General features: G+C 41.5%; 1 protein-coding gene across 1 annotated transcript; it reads right to left on the bottom strand.

Moving 5' to 3' along the window:
- Positions 1–6,997: 6,997 nt before the first annotated feature.
- On the bottom strand, positions 6,998–24,775 carry ANKRD60 (ankyrin repeat domain 60). Its single transcript, XM_074920607.1, is given in 5 exon segments — positions 6,998–7,056; positions 21,485–21,573; positions 21,575–21,647; positions 23,644–23,781; positions 24,595–24,775. Coding segments are annotated over 5 exon segments (540 nt in total).
- Between the last annotated feature and the right edge of the window lie 1,099 nt (positions 24,776–25,874).

Raw genomic sequence — 25,874 nt, forward strand, 5'->3', positions numbered from 1 at the left:
AGTGCAAACATTTCAGTGTAGCATTTTACTTGTTACTGATTTTTGGAAATCCGTGGCATCCAAGCTGTTACCACTGCTTCAGGTTTACTTAGAAGTAACAATGAATAAACTCATATAAAGATCACAGAGTAGGTATTACTTTTATTAGCATTACTAAGACTATGATTTTCAAATATGTATTGGAAGTCTTAAAAAAATTGTCATTTTGTAGTGACAGAGCACATTTTTATAATTGTTTCTTTATGAAAGCCTCATTCAGACAGTTTCACAGCAGCTTTTTCAAACATAAATACAGACTGCCATGTTCCTGGCAATCCTGCTCTGCTGCTCATTCCCAATTCATCATTTAGGAGTACTGGAATCTGTGTGTAGAATTAGTTTTCAATCATCACTCTGCACTGGCTCGCTACTGAGTTGCTCAAGTGCCTCTGCCAGCACAAAACCGTCTCTTTTGTACAGAAAGAGAACGAGAAGAGACAGGGAAGAGTAGCAGGCGTGACTTACATTGGCTCAAACTGCCATGGAACTGCTTCCTTGCATTTGGAAAGAAGCTTTCCTTGTTAAAAAACAAAACACAACAAACAAACAATACCTGCAGAAAATATAATTACCAGGCTTCACCACAGTGTGTTCACTGCAGTTTGACAAAAACAGGCAAATCATAAGTATAATTAAGTCATAATTATTAAAGGCATTGTCTTTTGTGTTGTGCATGCTTTACAGGTAGTTTGTGTAGTTACACTCATAAGTGAGAAGTTTCCAGTGCAGCTGCTCGATTGGTATAAATAAAGTATACAAAGCCTACAGTGACACAAAGTGACTTTCAAAGATCAGTTTTGGTATCAAAACATGTTTTTTTCAATTAGTTGATCAGAATGCAAATGTGTTACAAAGTGTTTATGCTGCTTCAGTTTTGTTTATACCAATATTTATACCAACCAGGACTGGTGAAAGAAACAGTAGGGGATTGCGCTGGGAGTTAGTGGTGTAGCTACCTCAGTGCTATGGAGTTCAGTCTTGCACTTCATTATCTACCAGATTTGCCAGGACTTTTGGAAACTCAGGAGACTCATTTAGTTGTTACAACTATTTGCAGGATACAGTTCTCACTGGCTAACATGTTTAAACTAGAAAGTTGTTTAAACAAATAACAGTCTCCAAGAAATCAACACAGGCAGCTCCTTGTAACTCTTAAAGAGGAAAGACTTTCCTCTTTAGTCCTGATGCAAGATCTCCTTTTTATTCTGCAGCTATCAATATCTACTTCTTGAGTCAGCAGTAAATCCTTGGCTTTCATAGCAGTAGGTCAGCAGCTAGTGTTTGTTCTTTCTTTCTTCCCAAGAAATGACTCACAATGATCAACATCCCACCTATTTTTTTTTAACATCTAGTTCCAAATGCCCACAAAATAATAATATTTTACTTTTTCCATATTCTTTACAAATAAAGGAGAAGTGACTCATATCCTTTGGAAAGATTATCCAAGAATGAGAATACACAGCAGAAGTAACTTCAGACATATTACTTAAAAAACAGAATAAAGAATAACTTTGATTCAGACTCTAGAAATTTAAGCTAAATTGCAGTTTAGCTACCAACTATAATATGTGTAAACTGCTTTTTGAACAAACTAGATACTTGTAAGAACAATATTTTAAATCAGTGTGCTTTCTTGTCATTGCTAGGTCTGTACCTCTTTTAATCACATGGTTCTTTATTTTAAGGTCACATATAGATCCTCTTGTTCTGATTTATATAAAAAGGTAAAGATTAATATGTAATTTACTAGCAACAAAATTACATTAATTCAGGTCAAATGAAAGGGGAGCTTCAAGACCACCTTTTTTTTAAAGCTGGCACCTAATAACCAGTAGATGTTTGTATGAAGTAAAATCCAAATCCATATGAGTCATGGTTTGATTCTGAAAACCAAAAGAAATTAATTTGTCCAGCATCTACAGTTGGACATTTCTGAATCTTATTTACAATGTCTGAATATTAACTCTGTACTAACAGTAAGGGGTTTTTGTCATACTTCCCATCATTTAAGGTACTTTTATTCAAGAGACACTTTGATATAACCTAATTTGGGACGTGTAAGGAGTATGTCTAAAATTTGAACTCATTGCTCTAACATAAATCTGTCAGTTGTTAATTGAGCCATGTATTTGGGATTTTGGTGTTCAAGAATATGTGAAACTATAAACCTGGCTATTTCTTTTCCCAACAATTTTAGTTTGACCCTTTATACCTGAAAAAATTGTGTAGAAGTTGTGGATTTGCAGCTGACAAAGGACTGCCCAGTCAACTGCCCCAGTTCTGAATTCAAAAGGCCAATACAGAATTATTAAATCACCTTGTAATTTTTCAAACCTGGCATTTAATTTACAGAAATTAACCTATTTATTGGAGCCAAGTTGGGCACATAAATGTCACTGCACACCATAAAATATCACACGATCTCCAAGGTCAGGACAGTCTTAGTAAACTCAGTGCACACACTGGGGAAATGCTTCAAAACAAAATTAAATCACTTCAAAAATGCAGCAAAAGTCAGGACAATTTTAATTCTATATAAAAGTCTTAGACTTGGGCTTCTGTGCAAGTCAGAGCAGACTGGTTTTTTTCTAAACATATATAAAAAGTTATGTAGTTTATTTTTAACCAAAATTTGAAAATGATGCAAGTATATTTAGATGTCTTCTATGCATCAATCTAAATTTGATTTTGTATAGTTATTCATAAAGGTTTTGGTGGTCTAAGGTTCACATTAGCAAAATGGTGTGTATATCAATTCCTCCTTAGTTGACTAAAATTTTTCTGAAAAGTGAAGCCATCTTGTCTTTTAACTGTTGTTTTCAGATAAACTAGTTCTTTGGTAACAGGCTCATTTTAAAGAGGAACTGTGGATGATGCTTTAAGAATTGCATCTGCAAAAATCTTACTGTATTTGATACATAGTCACCACAGCAAGTCATGAAACTGCTTCGGCCATACATCTTTTGCCACCTTTTTGGATGTGTGCCTGCATATACTTTCCTGAGCATGTGAAGAAATAATAGTAGAGCCTTAAATGACAGTTGTATTTAAGTTGAAGAACTATGAAATCAGAATTATCTTTCTCACAAGCACTTGCTTTATAAACAACAGAATTTGGCGACAAAAACCTGGTGCGTTTTCCTTCACAATGTGTTCTTTTCTGTGCTGCTAGAACTGGCATAGAATTGGCACTTGCTATTTATAATTTCATTAATATAAGATATTTTACTGGGAGCTAAGAGCTGAAAGATTATTATTTATTTAAAATGCATTTTGCACCACAGAATAAAGATTTTTGATTAGATGATAGTGAAACAGTGATTCTGAATAAGTAGCACTACTCAAATAGCGGTCACCACACAAGTGTTGCTGTACAATTTGAAAGAAGCCAGATGAAAAGCAACCACAGCATGGGCATAGCCAGTTGATCTAGCTAAGGTGTCTGCTTAGAGAATAAATCTAATCGCTATTCTGCATGAGACATTTCTACAAAGTTATGTGCTGTGACTAACCTAATGGATACCCACTGCAGTCATAAGTTTGAGCAATAATTACTATCTCCCCTTCCTACTATTGGCTACTCTGTCAGCCTGAAGTAACTTTAATTCTGAGATCGTTTGCCTTACAGAACAGAGAAGGTAGATTTTCTTTTTTCTATTCAGAGACCTAAGGCTCCCCATTCACACACCTCATTTCCTCATTAGTGAAGGGTTCCTTGTGGTTTCTTCCACAGTCTACAAAGTATTGAAGTGACAAACACTAGTCTAACATAGTCATTGGCAACCAGACCAGAAATCTCCCACGTGAAGCCCAACCCAGGTCACTTCTTGCATTAGATTCCTAAATGTGTTGTATTTAGTTCCCCTTGAAACCATAAGTGTCAGTGTAGCGTGACAGATAAGGCCCACTCACAGACTATTACCTTTTTCCTGACTCCTGTGGTTTTCACATCCCATCAGATTGCTATTTAACTAGTTGAAAGCATGTCAAACCGTTTCATAGGACCATAGTGTAATAAATCTAACTGTACTGGGAAATGATACCCTTGTGCTGTGAAACCGATTGGGTTGCCAGGGAACAAAACATTGCCCCTTCGGTCTGCTCTGTCATACATGGAAAAGACCGGCAGTATTGAGAAATAAATTTGAAACAAACCCAGAAACTTCATGAAAACAACGCAAATCTAATTAATGTTGCACCAGTGAAACAAACACTAGAAAGGGTCATTATTTTTGTCAGATGAATTGGAAATAATTTTGACCTTCGGGTTTCAGGCTGCTCACACATGTCTCAAGAGTTGCTCTATTACATGGAGAAGAGTTCAAAGAAATTAAAAGAATGCTCTTTCCTGTATGCCTCAGTGGTGGATTTATTTCCTTAAGGGTTTCCAACTGGAAATTCTCTGATATTACCTGAAGAGTACCACAGGGCAGCAGTTCATCTCAGTGAGAAAGAGGTAGCGTTGCCACCTTTGAAGTAAGACACAGGTATCAGTCTGAGCACTGGGTTTTACAGGCTCTAACAGTAGGAACTGTCCAAAGCCATCCCAGGATAGTGGTAAGCCACTGGACATCTAGCACAAGGCTTGCAGAGAAACTGGAGGTTGTGTTCATGAAGAGTGTTCTGAAGCATCTGCATTTTCCTCTGCACCATCCACAAACTGCCATGGCTTCAGATGGCCACCACGCAACGCTTATGGACAGCACCTCAGCATTTAGGGAGACAGTTCACCAGATGGACAGAGAAGGGTGGGATCGGGTCAGGCCGTCTCATAAGTATAAATGTAAACATAGCAGGTTAATTTAATTCCTTATCATTTAAGCAAACGCAGCTGTATTTACTATAACATGCAAAGTTCTAGCTGGACACATGAGGCAATGTATTCAGAACATCATTATATCTGATCCCCAGTGTAAAATTTTTCCAGCCTTTAATGCTTTAGTTATTCTTAAATCAGTACATTGATCTCAAAAGTAACATTACACAGCCTTAGTAAACCTTCTAAAAGTACAAAAAATTCACTCTGTGTTTAGCAACAGCACAGGAAATTATACATCAAAGGCTGGTTGTTACTTCTTGGTGCTTTTTTTTTTTCTTTTTTAAGAGACAAGAGCATACGAAAAATTTGCTCTTAGAATAAGAACACTTCCTACTCTTTGGAAGTGCATAATAGAGGTTACATTTTATGGAAGAGATGTGCTAGGTACATTATAGTACAATACATTAAAGTATCTTTTTTAGAGAGTATCTCTGAGGATAATTACCTGTCATATCTTTTATATCATTTAAGTTTATTACTCCTGACTTGTGTCAGTAACAAAAAGCTCAGGATTTTAATGATAGCTAAGAGAAAGGTAGTCATGTTTCAAACAAGAGTGGTGCAATTCTTTTTTTATTTCAGCAAATATTAAGTTCTTAATTTCCTGGTAACAAACTTAATTTTTTTTTTCTTAATTTCTCTACAATTTAAAATGATCCATAATAAATACATTTCAAATACTAGGTTTACTTTTAAAAATAATCAGCATAAAGATATTACATGGTACAGGTGATGCCACAGGCAGAGGGCTAAAATGGAAGATTGTTCAAAATTCCTTCCAGTCCTACTTTCCTGTCTCTGTAAGACCCAGAAGACAGCAGCATCCCCAGATTCTTTATGTATTCCTCAGGCATTTTCAGTGTTGCACTACAAACCATACTGAAGTATATCTGAAGCCCTGTGGCACCCAAGCCTTTGAATACTTGGATGTCTGTCCAGACTTTAGATCAGACACAGGCAAAAACTAAATTTACCCAACTGAAGTTGCTAAGGCTTGCTCTGAATTCACTCTAAGTCAAAGGACCTTCAGTCTATAGCCATGCAATGTCCACTGCACACTTACTGCAATAATAAGGCAAGCTACTGGTTTAGGATTTTCAAGTTTCTATTTATTCATTTAATTGTTTTGGAATGGAGAGAAGGGATTACATCAGTAAACCTGGAGTCCAGAGAATGAATGATAATAATGGAGATGCAGTTTTACCATTACTGTTGTGAGGCAGCTCACTAGGTCTCTATTCCGAGCTCAATTTCTTTTATCATGTGAGAACCTTATGCATCCTGTTTTAGGTGATGTGCACACTGCAGTTACATAGCTATGTTGAAATCTGGCTGAAATTTTGAAGCGATTAGTCAGTACAATGTGTTTTTATTAATGTAAATTACACCTTGTGGTTGCAGGTTGTGTATGTTGCCCAAGTGTGACTCAACTTTGAATATAGTCCTTTCTTTCCTGTTTTCCCTCTCCATGCTTTATCAGTTTCACTAAAGAGATGAAATAAACTAAAGGTTCACTGAAGATTGAAATAAACCTAAGAACTTCAAAGCACAAAAATAGATGCAACCATGAAGAAATAAACAAACCGGAAAGAATCTTCATTCCTCCTCCAGTTTCACTGGCTGCAGTTGACTGCAGGACCAGGCCTTGCAGGGACCGGATTGGGATTAAACGTGGCTGGGGAGGACTCCTGTTAAACAATGTTTTTAAGAGCTCCGGTAACAGCATTATTTAGAGTTCTGTTATAGGGAGTGTAGAAGTGGCCATTTTCTCTCCCTGCTTGCTTGATAAAGGCTCTTTATTCGATCCATTTTTCTGAGTCTGCTTTCCAGAAAGATCATTGTTGTAGAGAACAGCCTTGCACCAAAACAAGGCATGGCAGCCTTCACCCCCCCACACACCCTGCACGCACACACTTCTGTCTCTTGCTTTTTCCAAATAATGCCTCCAGGCTGCCGTGTGACACCCAGCTAATCTGTCCTGCTGAGAGCGCCACGCAGCCCTGTGCTCCAGCCTGACCTAAACCTGACAATGCCTTCTCACTTCTCGCAGGCTGAAAACAGCCCCCCCCTTCTCCTCCTGAAGTGAGAGACGGTTAATGCTTTTATTCCTCACCGGGGAGCAAGATGAACCCAGCTATGCTAGTGAATCTCCTTTGCTTGCTGACATGCGTCAGACACAACATTCTCATCCTTAAAAGCTGGAGCAAAAACAAAAACAAAGCAAGAGCCCAAAAAACCCCAGTGAGCTACACTCCCTGTCTGGAAAAATTAAGCAGCCATTATGCTCTTATTGCCAGAGCACAGTCATGTCCTTTGTTTAAATGAAAGCGGTAGTAATTTCTTGCGCTCTCCATCATGTGCATTACAGCTTCCATCTTAGCATTATACTTGCTTAATGAACAAACCCCACGTATTTACAGTCTCTTAGTAGAAGCCTAGATAGAGCTGACAGCTGGAGAGAAAGCGTGGAGGGACACTGTTTATTGGTTCACTTGGGCAGAGAGATGTTGTCCCCAACCTAATTTCCTTCCTGGCTGTAGTCACGGGCAAAGTTGGGAGTTCTCTGTGGCAACGCATCCTTAGGAGCAGCACTTGCCTAAGTGCAGGTCCTGAGAAGTCAGGGTGGCTTTGCTGCTTCTGCCACAGGAGAAATAAGTGTGTGTGAGCAGTGGTGCTGCTGGGTCAGGGACTGGGAGAAGGGGCCCTGAAGGGGTCCTGACTCTTTTAAAGTAGGAAAATTCACTTCAGCCTACACTTCTGGGGGTTCTTGAGCCAGCTCTGACCAGGGCACAGTGCCAGGGGGAAGGCAGCACATTGCAGTGCAAACTAGACAATAACTTGGCTCTCAGGGAGCACTGCTGATGTTTTTCTTCTCCTAGAAGCTGTGTCCTCAATATTTTGAGTTACTTATATGCAAATGAGAAAAGTTTCACCAGCTCTTACCATAGTTCTGACCCAAACAGGTTTTTCACCATGTTTGTTTGTCCTTCTGTTTGTTTAATGTAGGAGTGCTGAGAAAATAAGCAATTTAATGGGATAGGTGCTAGCAACGGACAGCTTGAGACTTAACTCCTTTACCTTGGGTCAATGCTGTTTATCTTGAGAGAGAACAATCTTTATGCACAGCAAATCACAATTAAAATGTCCCTCATGCATTTGTGCAGTATTTTACGCTTAAAGGACTCAAGAAGGAGAAAGAATTGCCTAAATCTGCTTTTAATTCTCCTTTTATTTGCGCTGTTGGAGTCATTGCTAATCAGTCATTAACTGTCAATAGTGACAGGCATTACCAGGCTGGTTCCACTCATACTGTTTTCTGCTGAGGAGCCAGACTCTGTACTGCTGCGTGCACCTATCAGCTTGCTGGTTCTGCTGGAGTTAACAATCTGTTGAGGTTTTGTGGAACACAGAAGACACCAGATTACATAAATACAGCAATTATTTGGAATGTATTTTATATTCATTTCATGTGTGTATTTGGCACTGTTGCTATAGTTGGTTTGGAGCTGAATAACGCACATGCAGATAGTAGTCATGGATGTGATAAAAGCATCAGAATATGAGAAAGGGTCTTCAAACCTAGTGAGCCAAATCTCTTTCTGTTTTGAAGAAGGGCTCTGTACTGATGATTTTCACATTTTTAAATGTGAAGAAGTAGATAAATACACACTTACCTTATAAGCCTGTGCCTACTGAATGGTCCCCATAAGGCCAGCTGATCATTTGCAGAGTTTTTCCTATACCTCTGGTTCCAAAAGGTTGTTTTGTTCCTCTGGTCTCACCTAAACTCGGTAGGTTTTGGATACCTGACATAAAATATATCAGACCTACAATCTGGCAGCCCTGGACTAGATTGTGAACCTCCCCAGGTCTGTTGTTCTATGAAACGGTTCTGAATTTAGACTTGAGCTGACTCCCAGATCGTCTAATGAAGTTGCCAGGTGAGGCAAGATCATATCTGTCCAAAATGTATTGAATAGATTTACAGCCATATTTAATCACATGTTCCTTAAGTTAAGCCTAGACAACAGCTGACCCACAGCCTGCAGAGCCAGAATAGCATAAAAGGATAGGAAACCAGTAAGATTAGAATACAGGGCAGGATATGCTGCTTTAGGAAAGGCCCACAAATGGGTGAAATAAGGAGTTAGAAAATAAGTTCTTTGTAATACAATGAGACATCATAAAATATTAAAGCTTATAAGACTGTAGTTCCAGCTCAAGTCTCTCACAACACTAATAAAACAAGCAAGCTTCACTCTCTCCTGATGACTACAGACTTCTCTATAAAATTACAGCTTTATTATGCATAATTCAATTTCATCAACAGCTTTTCTTTATTGTCCCTTCTAATTATGAACACATATACTTGTTATTTATTAGAATATATAAATCATGCCCAAAGAACTGCAACAGAAGTATATACACACTTCCTATGTAAGGAGAATGGAAAAATCAGTCAGGCCAATCAGGAATTTATTTACTCCCCTGTTCCATTCTGGATTTGAAGGTATTTGTACAGATTCAGAAGCCACCTCTGAATTCTATCTGAATCTCTGTTTCAAGGGCATTAATTAGCTGTATTCCATAATGTATCACACTACCTTTACATGTTTTTTATTTCTGAAAAGTATGGCCAGATGCACAAAAGTGTGCTTCGAACAGCCTGTTGATGACAACACAGTGACTCAATTTGTTGCTTGATTCTGGCTCACAGAGACTAAGGTCAGTCATGTCTGGTATTTCACATGGATTAGTTTTAAACTTCTCTGATTATCATTCAGGACTGGAGTCCAAATTCAGACCTTTAAATGATAATTTATAGGATCCTTGCTTTCTCCACAAAGCTACAGAGGGAGCTTGGGCAATAAGGTCTTATCTTTAGACTTCAAAGGTAGTCATCTGAAATTAGTCAGTGTGGATAACCCCTTCAAGGCAAGACGCCAAGGCTGTACAGGAAGACAGCATATTGAACTTGTTCCTCCTGAGCCCACATTTACTGTGCTGACCACTCACCTTCCCTTCAAGAACATATGCAGAGAACAAAACTAAGCAAAAAACCTCCAATGCTTTTTTCAGCATGTATCAAATTACCTATGGAATATAATTAACCTCATCTGTATGTCATATCTGCAAGGTGTCCAGACGGCACATAGTCCAGAGGTATTTACAGACAGTGAAGAATGTGATACCTGCAAGTGTCTCTCTCCCTGCCCAGAGGAGACACAGACTTGACAGGCCACTGTAATGGATAGTTTATTTGTTTGTGGTATTGATTTATTAATTTGTTACATGCTTATCATTAATCAGCATCGGGTGTGCAGACAATACAAGAGGTCAGACAATCAGCCATGCGGTTTATTACCCGCTGGCCTGCCAACTCTTCTCCAGAACTCACAGAGAAGCTCAAGTTTGTTAAAACACCAAACAGGCAGATGAATTGAACTTCAAGCCCAGGAAGGGCTTTAGTTTCATAAATGAAATGCCAACACTGTTTTGCGCTCCTTGGGTTGAGCCCGGCCATGAAAGCACTCCTAACTAGATCAGGGAGAACTTGCCTCATGTCTCTAAGGTCAGAATTTGGCTAAACATATGCAGAACATGTTTGGCTCATTACACATGTGCATATTAAATCTACATTCAGCAGCGAGGGAACAGAAAGACAATATATGGTAAAGATACTGGAGTTGGACTTCAAAGATCAGGATGCAATTCCACGGACTCCCAGGGTGACTGGCCACAACAGTCACTCTCCCCTGCTTCAGTTCCCATCTGTAAAAAGCAAAATAACCATCCTTCATTTTTACTTCATCCATCTTTGCAATTTAGTCTCAGAGTTCTTTGTAGTGGTGTCTCGTTCTCAAAATACATCCAGCTCCCAGCACACAATGTCCTCCTCAGAACAGGCTTATGGAAATGTATCCAAAAAAATAAAACCAACCACCCTTATAAAATATCCACTGATGAGATAAGACCACCAGCACAACAATGCAGTGAACAGCTGTAATCTGTGGGAGGATTATTTCTCTTTGCCATAAATGCCATCTATTTTTCAAGACACAAGTTATTCCCTTTCATAGAACAGTGAACTCAGTATCTGCAGACAACTTGCCTCCCAACCAGTACATTTTTCAAAATCTCCCAGTAGTTTGTGACATTAAATAGAAGGTGTCACATCTTAATGACAAATATTAGTACTAGCCTGCTTGATTAACATAATTTGTTTCTTCATTGGATATTTTATTCCAGATGAGTTGTTTTTCATCCATATTTTCTAGGGGAAAAAAAAAAATCATTCTGACGTGCAATGCTAATGTGCCCTCTGCAATGACCTCTTATCTCTAACTTTTCATTCTCACCTCCCATTTTCTTCAGTGCATCAAATGAGCTCTAGCAGCAGCTATTGGTCAAGAGTCTTGTTCATTGGATACCCGCCAAGGCTTTTGGGGTGTTTAGCACAGACAAAAGGTCTATTCCTATGACACACACATTTAAATTTAGCACTAAACTGGTGGAGAAAAAGAGAAAAATATGTAAAATGTCACTTTCTGACAAGCAGAAAATTAGAATTCATTCCCTTAAGAATTAAATGGACATTTCTGCTTCCAGTCACTAACTATGACAAGGTTAACATTTTTCAGTCTAATGACTAAGGACATTAAATGTGCATGTGAATAAGCAATAAAATTACTAGAGGGTATTAGCTAAGTGTGTGACAACAGCCCAAATTGACAACAGAACTCCAGGGATACAGACTCTAACTAACACTGACCATTTGCTGTGGAGAGCCAATGGATAACAGAAAGATGGGGTACAAGCACATGGAGGTCATCTTTCTTTTGTGACTGTTATTACAACACCACAAGCAATCACAGGCAGATATATGTCCCTGGGTGGGGGTAGAGCGCATCTCAGAGCGCATCCAGCATATTCTGGTATCCCAGGCAGGGACCCTGAACTGGGCAGCATGTTAATCAGAGGCCACAAAAGCCTGAAGAGACTAAAAAAAGGAAAAATTCCAAGTGCATCTCTTATTTCCCCAAGGATTCTTTCACCACTCCCCATTCATAACTATATTCTGATATGACCTAAGGACTAGGGTATGAGATCACGTTATCATTTCTGACTTGCCTTAGCTTCTGTCCTTCCCAGTTCAGTTTTCCCTGTAGCTCCTCACTGCCTTACTCAGCTCTGGCAAACATAACACATGCAGCTATGGCTTCTAGACAATAATGGATTTCCATCTAATGCAGCACCAAGCAGGCAGGACTCAAAGAAAAAGAGAAATTTATGTGTTATTGATATGCCCTAGGTATTAAGATACTGGAAATTATCTGGACATAAATGAAAACAGGGCAGTAAAAGGTAATACAGGAAGATTACATTTTCAAATATCTGATTCGTTCTGTGAAAAAAAAAAAGATGCGTGGAGATATGGGTCAAGTTTGAGAAAGCACTTTTAAACAGGGGTGGTTAATATGTTATCTAACAGAATAAAAAAAGCTGTGAGGACATCGACAGACTTCAGTGCAGAGCACTCCTCTTATTATTTCTGCCTTTGATTGGGTTTCAAAGCTACTTGGCCACAGCTGAGAAAAATCTAAAGCTTACAATTTAGGGGAGAAATTAAACATTTAAAAAATGAAAATTAGAACTAAAAAGAAGGAAAGAAAAACAGAAGAAACAAGTACTTTCAAAACCATGGAATCTACCTCCAGATTAGCCAACTGGAAAGATTCACTGATTTCTCTCTGCTGTACTGTGGCCCAGCAGGGTGCTCATTAGTCCAAAACAATACATTTAAAAATTTTTCTAGTCTAAAATCAGTGTGATGGACTATTAGGCAGCTCAGTTACAGATCATGTTTCCTGTAACATCAAAAGCTGAATTCTCCTCTATTCATCTGTAACTAGCAGACACACATCTTACAGCCTCTGAAGGATTTTTGCCTGGTCAAACCAGCGTGAAAGGATTCCTTCATGTTTTTACACCCGTAGATAAGGCCTGACTCTGTCCCTCTAAGTCGTACTGTCGTAGCTCTATTCCCTCCAACTTCCTCTTTGCTTTACTTGGTTTGCTCCCAGAAAGAGGTACAACTACATTTGGAGATCTTCAAGGAGAAAGATCATTTTAAACCCAGCTCTTATTTACAAGCCGGTTCATGGATTGACAGTGCTGAACAGGAACCTCTTTAGCAGGACCAGCCGTTTCTTCAGCCATGCAGTGCGTGCAGCTGTAGAGCCGAGCTCTAAGAGAAGCATCAAGCCAGCTATTCACCTTAGACGAGACTTCCCCCAGTGCTGGCTGTGCCCTTTTCGCCATGTTCTGATCTGTATTCCACACTGCTCTCACTCAGTCTGGAGTCTGATTACTTTTGGTCCCTGGCCTCATTACCTCACTCTTCCCTACAATAAACTGCATAAGCCACTTATCTGCCTGTAATCCTGATAAATCCAAATCATTTTGAATGAGTTTGCTTTGTTCCTCTGTCCCCTACACTCCTGCCCCTCCAGCTTCCCCAGCCTTATTTTATGTCATCAGCATACTTAAGGCACTTTTGAAATTACATTCTGCTCAAGGTCACTGCACTGAATTTAATTTTTTCCCCCCATACAGCACATCAATGCTTTAACTCCCATCTGATTTATTTATACTGTTTATTATCAGAGACCAATTCAATCAATACACACTGGAATTCAAACACATGCACACATTTGAATTATGCATACAAACCCTCAGCAAGAGATGTAAGACAAGTGCTGTAGTCCAGATCATTCCTCTAACACATAGCCAGCTTATAGGTAAGGAGGCTCATAGCAATGATTTTTTTATACCTTGACTTTTGCTTGACCCCGATGGTTGTTTGGTTACTGGAAACCAAAGGAATTGAAATAGCGTCACAAATTCCATGGAAGAGGCTTGGGCAAGGGATCTCTGCGTTTCTTATCCCAGGCCAGTAGGACCATATTTTAAGATGGGCTTTCTAAGTTGACAGTTCCTTTATTAGCTTCTGTACACACAGGAATTTTAGCAAAACACCATCAAACCATACCAGACAGTTGTGTCAAGCAAAGGTTGCAAACAGAGCAGTGTATGGAGAACTGGAACTTGAAGGAAAACCAAAGCACTAACCTCAATTGCAGCCTAGGTTAGGCACTAAACCAACCTAAACGGGATGCTGGAAGCGTAGTACAAAGCGAATAGCTCTTGGCTTCCCTCTGCAAACCACTATCCTTTCTAAATGTTAATGGTCAGCATGATCCTCAGACACGGTTCACAAACAACTTCTGGTTGTCTTTGAACACAGTTGGTGGTTACAACTGAAGGAACACTGCAAATCCAAAGAAAATGAAGGCAGAGAAAGCATGCATACAGGGGTTCTGCTATAGTCAGAGGTTATGCTATAGAGAGAGAGAGGCAACGCACGCTGGACTGGAGCCTTTAGGGATTTGAGGCACAAAGCTTGATTAATCAGAAGATTTCAGTGGGGTGCACAAGGTCTGGGAAAGAGGAGTGCACGTTGTTCTACACAAAGTTATTATCTTGTTATCTTCAGTGCCAACAGAAGTCTGTCATGGTAAGTAAAATGCAAAATGCCCACTATCACCAATTTGGGGGTCCCCAGGACTGGGAGGCAGATCCCTGCTTAGCTGTCACCTTCATAACTACAGTCCCCAGCTGATCTGCAGCTCTTTCCATTTCTCTCTGTCCTTTACTACCTCCTTATCACCCTTCCCTCTCCCTAGCACAGATCCTTTGCAACCATCTTTTACAAGCAGTCACCCTCTCTTCTAATCACTCTTCTGAAAAAGTTGTTTCTATTTTTCCTTACTGATACAAGGTCTTCTGTCACACCAGAGCTGTCCTGGTTCATACCACATAGAGGCAAGGCCTAGGGTGTCAGGGATTAAATCACAGCCTCTCTGAACTCCTCGTGACTTTGACAGTGTCAGACTTCACCCTTGCATCTTCTCTGGCCTGTAGTTACATCAGTTCCAGGAGTCTCTTTGAAATTTTGTTTTACTATTTTACCATTTATGCACAGAGAATATTTTGGCTTCTCTATCAATACATTTCTGCTTGGTAACTCCCAGTTTGAATGCTGATTGTGTTTTGCATAAAATTAACTAAATTGCAGCCCTTCTGTTTCATTGGTACTTTTTGTCTGCTTCCTTCACGAACAATGTCGGGGAGATTGCAAGCTGACTACAATTCTCTTTCCTAAGCAAGAGGAAAACAACATCTAAGAGCCCAATCAGTACAAGTTTCCTGATGTCTGTTGGGTTTTATAAGCTATATTGTACTCTGGCATTTAACAATTTCTGTTCATTTGATTCACTTTCAGAAACGAATGTAAAGATTGCCACAGTGTTCTGCACTACTATTGTCTATTGATAAATATGGAACAGGTATAACAACAAGCTTGTTCTTTTTTTCTATTTAAAAATTCACTGAGCTAACAAGTTATTTGTGCAATGCCAAAATAATGACAGGTCTTTGCTCTTGAATTTCAGTAGTCACTTGAATAGGGAGGTCTGCTGTAGGCTAGATTTCACAAGTAAGACAAGATCAACAGTGGTGTTAGGCTCCCAGGAGCGCTGACGAAACACGTGAGCACAAAACTCTACTCAAGTGTTGCCCGAGTCTGGAGGGGTCCATATCCCCACAGAATAGGGAAGTTCCATCAATAAATGGCACATTTTAAAAGAAATTACATCTCTGTCTTCATTGAGAGAAACTTTAATACTGAAGAAGTTTCAGGGCTATGAACTGGGAGCAGAGGTCAAGGCTTGTCTGCCACCTGAAGTTGAGCACAGCTTCTGGTCCAGGGAGGCACATCATTCACCTGGGGGCCTCAGCATATGAAACAGCACCATGACTGAAAAATAATACTGCAACATAGACTCTGTATGCATCTGTCAGGGGGTAGAAGTATGGCATTCACCTCCAGGCATGCCCTCATAGCATCTCACTTGGGGCAACTGCACCAAGCCTTTCTCTTCTGCAGTATCCGGGTGGGAGGAGCTCAGAGGGATGAAGTAAACATAAGCAAGTTTGGGGTGTAACTCAGGGGAAATGAGAAGCATGTCTAGAGAAAGGGGGAATGGTTGGGGAACATTTAATGTTTGAAAGTATGAAGGGTGATGGTTCAGAGACATCAAAGGCTCTCCCTGGCTGCAGTGACTATTTCTAAAGAGCAGCAGTGGCTGTTTCAGGCTTGCTGAGCCTTAGCTTTCCCAAGGCTCTGGGGGAACAGCAGTCGGTATGATGGCTCTGAGCAATACCGGGAGTCAGCCCAGGCGAGGAAAGGGGCTGAGCTGATAATGATAAGAAAGTGTGATGAATTATTCCAGTGCTTGTCATCTTTATTTAAGTTACTGCCTTTTGCATCAAGAGGAATCACAGTCCTTCCAAAAGGGTTGCTTTGGATTCTTAATATTAGGAGACAGTTGTGACGTTTGTCCTGCCCTGAACATAGACTCAAGGCATTTTTAGTGCATTTTCTTCTCCACAATGATCTCCCTGTTTCTTTATCTGAGGAACCCAAAGTTCATTAACAAGTCCTCACTGAACTCTTCTGGAGACTGATCCTTGCCCTGTGCTTCAGCACAGAGAAGTAATGGTTGCAATTCGAAACACAAATCTCTTACTTGCCTGTTTTCTTTCTCTGAAGAGGTAATTACAGCTTTTCTTCTTGAAACAGATTTCTGCACACCAGTGCAAGAGAGAAACAATATTCGCAGGGATTCTTGATACTATATAGGACAGAAGTCAAGTTCTCAGGATCGTATATGAAGCAGTGGCAGAGCTGAGCATGGATTTCACAAATCCAGAGCCTCAGTCTCTTCGACAGTCACATTTCTGTCTGAGCTCTGCATCCCAGTCCGCTGTCTCCCCTGCTGTTTATTTCTGGTGCTCACTACAGTGTGGCTGGTTACTTTAAGACAGGCAATATTATCTGCTTTGTCTACATCCGATTTTTATTCTTTGGAATAGAAACCTTAAGCAACAAACACAATGTTGCAATAAATAAAATCAGCATGCACAATTCTGTCATGCAGTCCAAACAGTTTCCCAGACTGTTCTATCACACAAACAGTGTTTTTAACAGGCACACACATTTGGTTAGGTCTCTTTGCCCTACTCCTCCCTAACAAGAGCTGCAAAACATATTCTCATCTCTGGTCTTATTATCCCAGCAGTTTCCTTCAGTGTAAATAGCTTCTTTACCTCCCTGACATTTACCCTCTTCAATAAAGAGCAATACTGTCCTTGCATGGTCCTTTATCAGCAGTGCCCTACCCTCCTGGCTCGCTCAGGAAAAGCAACTCTTTCCTCTCCCCTGGTTAACTGAGGGGTCTCTTCTAGCTTCATTTCACCTTTCTCACCTAACCAGAACAGCACACAGTGTTCCAGGGCTTCTCTCACTCAAATATTAATTCTCTTCTAATTTGCCCCAATACAATTTTGGATTGCTGCACACCCATCCATTTCCCAGCTGCAACACATTGGTGACTTCTGTTCTTTCCAAAGGGAGAGTTTCCAGCTTCCAGCAAAAAAATATTTTATATTTGCCCTTAACTGCATAATCACATAGTACATAATTTCCTGCCATTCCTGGCATCCTTGTCCTGAGGTTACCCAGTTGTCTCCATATGACATTTGCTGTTCTTTCCCAGAGCTATGCAGCATGCTGCATGATGTCTAAAAGCAACTACAAATCCTCTCCCCCTTTCTAGAAGCTTGGGTACAGATTAGACAGTCTAGACAGACAATAGAAAGAAAGAATAAAGGATTTCTAAGGACTTTTCTTTATAATCCTGCTTGCAATATTCAGCTGCTCAGCAAAATGCCAGAAGCACCATCTTTTTATATCTTGCCTACTGATCACTTGGATAAAATCTGTGATCTTCTCATTCTCCTAAGCAGTTATTAAATAACTACGTATTTAAGTCACATAGAATTAACACTTGTGTAAAACCTGTTCAAGGGACCTTTCTTTAAATGATACCATGCAAGTGTCCCCTCAAAGCAAAGGCATTCTGCACTCATTTGTTCAGACTGACATCGGCATGTGTAGGCATTGCTACCTGTCCTCTGCGCTCACAGTAACTGGCTTCAGAATTGGTACTTGCTGTAGCCCGAATTCCTGGACCTTGCTTTATTACTTGATTAGAATAAGGAATTGAAAGGCAAGAGGTATTTATCTTACATTTGAAGGACTTTAAGTACAACTCCATTGTCAACCTATACAGGGCTGCTGCCTCTGAAACTCTGGGTAGATTATCTTCACAACTGGATGCAGCTGAGAAGGTGTGGCTCAAGAAAAGCAAACAGCAATTTTTCATACAGGAATAGTGATCACGACACAGGCCTGAGGATGAGAGGGCACACACATTCTGCAGACTGCTCAAGACCCCACTCCCCCAGCACGCCCTCCTGCCAGCTGCAGCCACTTCCCACTCCTGCCATTTCTGTTGTGTAACTTCAGGCCATTCAAAACAGCAACAAGGGATTTTCCCTTTAGGTTGCGACCTTTTAAACTGAAGGAGAGAAAAGCAATAGCAACAAAGTAAAAGAATCACCACAAAGCTCTTTCAGTTTTCAAAAACAGAAGAAGGGGATATTTTTATTAGATTGTTCTAGAGATTGAACCTGTGTTTTCCATTTCTCAGTCTCCACTCCTGGTTCACGCACGCTGTTCTCAGCAGAGCACACAGTCTGGTGGCAGAGAAGATCCAAAGGAGGTGCAAAGCCCTGCTTTCAGACTAGGCAGCCATCCAACCCTCCACCCTGAATGAGGCAGAGAAGTGCTTAGGGGATGCAGCTGCATTTTTAAAGCATTCCAGGTTAGTATTTTAACTTTAATAACATGGAAATGAGGCTTAAGGACTTACTTCCAGGAAGCTGAGGATTGTGAGCACAGGGAAACATCTCCCAGGACAGACTAAACTATCCATCTCTGAGCTGGGCAGCCACACGCCTGGGTACCTGCCATGTCACACTCACTGTGCTTACCCTGAGCAGCACTCCGTATTTCTGTCTGGGACTATCTGACAACAAATATAGGTGGGGCAATTACTCAGATCCCCTGTTGGTTTTTTTTTCCTGGAATATCAGGCACCTTTGCTTGGGTGCCACACTGTCCTGCTTTGCAGCCCTTCCTCCAGGACTAGGTCTATGTAACTTGTCTCCCCTTCATTCAGCGCACACAAGGCAAAGCTGGAGCAAAGCATTCAAGTCAATTCTTACTGCACATCATTAACCACAACCTCTCCCTTAAGGGATATAGGCTAAAGGTATCCAAGTTCACAGCCAGCATCTTTTATGAATAGGTGAAATGAGGATCAGAAAGACAATGCTGCACAACAGGACACTGATTTTTATCACATTCTGGATATGCCTACTCCCAGGCACTGATCTGGAACACAAACTTAAATACCAAGGCCACAACTCACTGGATATTTAGGTAGCAATCCTGGTATCAGTTCAGGAAAATGCTTTGACACAAGGGAACAAGAACAACTTGAGTTGGTTATTTGTAGTCTCCTGGCTACACATGGGGCTTTGCAAGCAAAAAGGCCGCAGGCCAAGTTCTCAGGAGTGCTCAGTTCCACTGAGAACCACCTCTTCTGTGGTTAATTGGAAGAGCCAAGTTTTTTGGAAAAATGTCTCTTTAAGTAGAACAATGGAAACTGCTCAAGATTGAGCACTAAGTCCTTAATAAGCCTTCAGGAACCAGACCAGAAGCTCAGCTTCCTACTGATCATAGAGGCATAAAGAGACTGTAAGCATCTAAGAAATCTGGGATACTAAAAATCTTTAAAAGCAGGTGGACAAGCAAGTCACTTCGCCCCATCACTGGCTTCAGGAAACCCCAACCTTCAAAGCCCCAAGGCTTAAAATGTTGGAGACACTAAGCAAGCACTGGGCAATGATAATTAGCCACTTACATGCACATCAACTTTGCCTGCACTCTCCAGTGGCAGACAAACTGCCCTACTTATAAAATAACCCTTAACTGATGTGCCAGAGGCAATAAAGCCAGTCAGGGCCAGAACTGGATTAAAGATCTAGGGATTTCCAGTCCCCTGAAATACCCATTAAACTATATCACCCTGGGCTGTTGCCAGCTATTAAGAAATTACCCTAGCAAGGAGCATTCCAAAGAGAACTTGCAGACAGGCTTGAGCTCTCCTACGAACCGTATTACCTAAATGGCCAGTTTGGCTAGGAAACAACGTTATAAATACTTAAGCTAAAAATTAAAAGCATGTTTGAGAGCTGTCCTGTCAAGCTGGTTGTCATCTTAGCTGCAACATCACCAGCACATGAGCTTATTTCATAACTAAAACCTACAAATCCCACCCAGTGACCTATATTTGAGGCGTGGGTCTCTGGGAAAGTTACTGACTGTCCCTTGAAATTTGCCAGAACCAAATTAGTCCGTGTGTATTTTAGGACGTGGGCCCAGACGGCTGCTGCAGGGCCCGATTCAGAGCGCTGGAGGGTGGCACAGGGCCAGGGGGTCTCTTCCTCCGCTGGAAGCCGACCGCGGTGCGTTGGCTCGGCCCCAGCCCCGCTGCCGGGCAGCGTGTCCCACTGCCGGCCCAGAGGTCGTGCCCCAGAGCTGAGGAGCGGGTCAGTGCTGGCACGGCCCGCAGCAGCGCCCCGAGGCACAGGCCTTCCCCGGGGTTTGGGGTGGAAAGCGCGCACTTGTGAAAAATCATCCGCAGGCCGAGGAGGACGAGGCATATGAAAGGAGGTAATGCCACCTGCGGGCCACAAAGCACAATTTTTTTCTGAAGGCAGATGCAGATTTAGTCGCATCTAAGCAGTAGAATTAACAAACCCGTCTAGTGAACAAATGATCCTGCCCTTAGCTCACATGCAGCCACGGGCTCTCTGTCCTGCTCAGGGATCACTGCTAGCTTTGCCACAGCTAGACCCTGACGTTAGTTTTGCACTGGGAGCTCTCACTTGCTGGGAGAGGACGATGTCCTTTAACAGGGACAAACTTTGAGGAGGCCAGACTCAAGAACTGGGATTGAAGGGAACACTGTCAGACAAGGTGGGATTTCCTCCTCAGCAGCCACTCTTTTTTGAAAAAGTGATTAACAGATGTCCTTTCATAAACAAATGTCCTTTCATTCAGGACAATCAAGTGACCTCAGACCCAAAGGGCTGTCCATTGTGCAGATGCAGATTTCTGGGGAAAGAAGGCTGATTTAGTTGAAAAGCAACAAAAGAGCCCAAGTGTCAGAGCCATAGAACTAGTGCTTACAACCCTGCTTGTGTTTCAGTGGCTGATAAAGCACAGCACAGGACTGATAAGAACTAAGCATTTCTAGATAATAAGAAAATGGCAATAAATAAAATGAGACTTGAAGAGGAAAGTAAAAAAAAATTGGAATCCTGTTTTCCAGTATGAATTTCTCTAACACCAAAGGTCATTACACTTAGCAAGTGTTTGTCTCATGGGTATATCAGAACCCATGTGCTGAATACATTCTCCACCTCCTAACAAAATACTTAAGGCCATTTGAGTACAGTTCTGTGGCCTGGGTAAGCAGGAAGGTGGTATGCTGTGCAGTTACAGCCAGAGAAGAAGTGTTCTAATATTACCATGTCTCAGGAGAAATTTGACAGTTCCAACACGACCTCTGTGGCTGGCAACAAGCAGTGCCACAAAAGCTTGGTGCGCTACCCGTTCTTCTCTGCTCTGGTCCCAGTAACTCTGCATATGGCGTGGTGTCCGCAGAGTCCTCTGTACTCCCAGATGGGCTGGCTGCAGAATAAACACAAACCCTTTAGTCTCTTTCAAAAGAGTAGTCTGATTCTTTTTAGGCATCAATAAGGTCTCATACCTGTACTTAGGGGATGCTTCCACACTGAATAAATCACTCCCAGATCAGCTAAATAACACCTGCTTGTTTCTTATTCTTCTGCTCCGTCTCAGCTCTCTACTACCTAATGATATTTATTCATAGCCATCCCTCTGAGGGAACATTAATTCGGGTTTTCCTTTTGTATGTAGTTACTAAGCACCACAGAATCTTCTAGAAATTGTTTCTCTTTGCAATCCCTGTCCTTCTCAAATCTGCTGGAAACTGACCTGAGCTTTCGGGGAGAGGACACAGACAGCATTGGCCACAGAAGCCCAGGCTCCTTAAGAGGCAGACGAGACTTTGGGCCTTAATTCCAACAGGTAACTTGTAAACCTGTGCTGCCTCAGGACACAGTCACGTAGCACATTCTTTCCCAGAAGGAGCTTTATTTGGTAATAAACCCAAACACATCACTAAAGTGTTGCCAAGAGGCCTCTTAGGAACAATATTCAGGTGCCTCATGCTGCTGTTCTTCCTGAGAAACCTTTTCCATGTCGGGCTACATCTTCCACAGTGCCCAGTGGTTTTCTCATCTGGTAAGTGGAAGGACATTATTAGAACAGCTGGATGGTTATTTCCTTAAAAGAAGGGTTTATTTGATTTGAAAAATCAGCGTCAACCACCTTTTTGAGGAGATCTTATGCCAATACACCTTTCGTTTCAAATGAGACCATTTGTCTCTGTGGCACATCCTTCTGTTTCCTGCTCTACACGGAGTAGGAAGAATCTTTAATGTACAGGAAACTCAAAACATGGGGGAAAAACAAACCAAACCATTTGCCCAACAGCAAAACACAAGCCATTTGTGGCATGAAACAGAACAGCTGCTTGCCAATGGACCACAGCACTACCCAAGAGTTAGCGAAAGGAGGTGAAGAACCCCGCGATATCCATTGTAGTGGTTGGGGAAACAAGAGTAATAGAATGTGATTAGCCCACTTGTAATTTGGTCAGGGCAAGGGAGATGATGGTTCTTTATGAAAGGTGCCAAAGAATATTGCCTGAAGACATCTGTTCAGGCCTGGAGGTTTACAGGACAAATCAGGTAGAGTACCTTGTACTTCTGCTGAGACAGTTCAGTCCTAAAACCAGAAAGCAGCATGCCCTCTACCAAAGCACCACTGAAACTGTTTGTTCTATAAAAGACCCAAAGATTTCTTACTAATCAGACTTGACAGGATTGCAAACTCAAGAGAGTCTGTAAGCTAGCACCAGATAAAGTGGATGAGACAGGGAATGCCTTCCGATTCTGGATTTTGGTAGTTGTGTATCGAGTCCCATTCTTACTCTGGAGTCAGTATGGCCAGAGGAGGATGGACTGTGAAACAGCTTCTGCCTCTGATCCACATAACAGACAAATCACTCAGCCTCACCAGAATACCCAAGAACAGGTAATCCCAATCTTCTAATGATGTTTTAAAATAATCCAGAAAGAGGCCTTGTTTACATACTGTGTATTATTTCTCCTACTGATATGTAAAACACGGGGATTAAGTATCTTTTGTTGAGAACACATCAGAAGAGTAAAGTGACAGACAGTTGAATAAGAAATGCAAACGTTTTTTGGCCATCAGGATAAGTAAGAACAAGGAAAATAATCTGAAAGTATTCTCACCTCACTGCTACAAGAAGTTACAAGTCAACGAAAAGTACTTGCACTGCAAGGGGATGTGCTGCTTACTAGTAACAGCAAAAAAGACCGACTCCCTGGTTTTGGATTACCAGCCCTCTCAAAATTACCCTTTCATTGTGAACTGTTGCCACTACAACTAACCTACTTAATTTCTATGGTAAGTCTCTTCCATTAGCTTCTCCACAGTTTGCTCTATCACGTCTTGCTTTGTAAGAGTACTCAGACCTTCAGCAATAGGCTTTTAGCTTTTCCACATCCAGTACCCCCCGTAGTCACAGTCTCTCCTTTTGCAGCAGCTGCCCCAAGGTGCCTCCAGCCATCTTGTCACCAGATGCACATTGTAATCCTTCTGCCGGGGACACTGTCATTGCCCTTAACCACAGACTTGTCCGGTAGAGCTACTGTAGGGAGTTAGGAAAGAAAAGCAAGTCAACTTCTCCTCATAGAGCACAACCACCAGCTTAAAGACAAGTTAGTGGTGACTGAATTCTCTTAGCCGTGCTGTTGTGCTCTGATTTTACTCTCATAATGCACCAAGGTCACCTCGGGTCCCGTTCCGCTAAAGCTGTGAACACACAGGCACACCCCCAGCCCAGAGAAAGCCACAACATAGTGCACTTGGGGCAATATGGTTGTAACCCACAGAGCTGCAGTTAACACATGAAATGCTAAGGCCATAGGAGAAACATTTAACTGTATCCATACATACATGGTGTCTTTATTCTAAAAAGAAAGCACCAAGTTTGTTTGATCTGCGAAAGCAAATAATAAGTTATTTCGTTTTAAATAGGTTTAAAGAAGTGTCAAAGGCGCTCTCTGATTGTTGCCTGCAAAGTCAAGTACCTCACCACCACCCACTCCACTGATGCAGTGGGAAAAAACACTGCTCCACACAATAACTGTGGAGAGGTCAGCCAGAGCCTTGCTAGAGCTGTTACAGGCTGAGGTGAACCAGCCAGGCACAGGTACGGGCTGTTGACAAGGCTAAGCAGGAATTTAAGAGGTCAGCATTTGCTAAACCTAAAGAGACCCTGTTGAGCAGGCCATTACCTGTAAGGAGTAGTAAGCAAAGTTAAGCATTAAGTCAAGAGCTGAATTCCAAGTGCTGTACAGCAAAAAAAGAGGAAACCAGAACCCTGACCTTCATCCAGGACCTAAATGTAGCTATAACTAGCAGATATACTCCAAGAGTCACAGAGGTTACAGGTTCTCACCTTCATCCAGGTACTGAAGCCACTGGAAATGAAGGGGGATCCCAGTCAACAATTCTAAATGGGACTTCAGCTTCTACACAGTCAAGTAATTCTGGCATTGAGGCAGTGAAAAGATCTCCTTAGTTTCAGGTAGGTGGAGCTGGACAGTGAAGGTCCATGGGGGCGAGGACAGCATGGTCATGAAGTGGTTCCTGACCAGGAAAAGATCGTGAGACTTGCCTCTTCAAAAAAGCTTGTGATCTTGATAAAGGCAGGGGTCTACATCTGGTAGTAATTCCTCCCTCCCCCATTGATTCCCCTCATATCGCCAAAGCCCTCCAAGCATAGATCCCCACATGCAGATGTGTGCATAAGCACATCACAGCATCCGAGCAGCATAAAATACCACCACAGAACTGGGCTGCACATGTGATAGAACAACCTATAGGAACTTAGAGTGCACCAGAGGGGTTAAAGGCTTTTATTCCTGCCCATCACTGGATTTTCACTAGGATGACAATCTTACTCAGAGAAACAAATTAGTAACTCAGGTAAATACCCAAAGTTGCCTGTGTTTTATGTTCTTGGTTCCATCTAGATCTCAATCTACATGTTTAGTCTAATGCACAATAAAAAGATCATACAGCTGTTTGTTTTCAGTTTACTACATAAGGGTCTTGTGCCCTAACCCAAAGCATGTGGGCAGGCTTTACCAGGGGCTGCAGGGACTCTCCTCACTTTTGCAGCAGCTAAAATCCTGCAGAGAAGAGAGTGTGGAGGTCAGATATTCTTTTGCAGCAGCTGACAGAGGTTGCAGAGCACAGGATGGAACAGCCAGCAAGTGTCTGAAACAGCCCGAAGGGTGACTGCAGTGGTACAAGGTAGAGAAGACTCTTGAATTAGAAGCAAAATCCACCAGCCAGGTGTTGATTATGGATTTCCCTTCCCCCAGGGCCTAACAAGTACACAAAGTCTGTTAATGTAGGATGTCTGAGAGCAACACCACACAGTCCAGAACGTCCCTCCAGGCTCAAGTTTGGAGAGGGAAGAATTCAAGATCAAGATCTGAATGTCAGTCTCACCCCGCACACACAAGTTCTCTTCATTTAAAATGTATCTGTAAGATTTTCAGTTCGGACAGTGATTTTAGTTCCAAAGCACTTTCAGCATGCTCACTTCAAGAAAAAGTGAAAGATGGGTTACTTCAAATCTCTGGACATTTAACAGATCTTTTACTACGCAGTATGACGAATTCCACTCACAACCTCAGTTGGACAGATGACAGCATTTCCACCAGGGAG

The sequence above is a fragment of the Athene noctua genome, chromosome 16, assembly GCF_965140245.1.
Source record: "Athene noctua chromosome 16, bAthNoc1.hap1.1, whole genome shotgun sequence".
In the NCBI taxonomy this organism is placed as follows: Eukaryota; Metazoa; Chordata; class Aves; order Strigiformes; family Strigidae; genus Athene; species Athene noctua.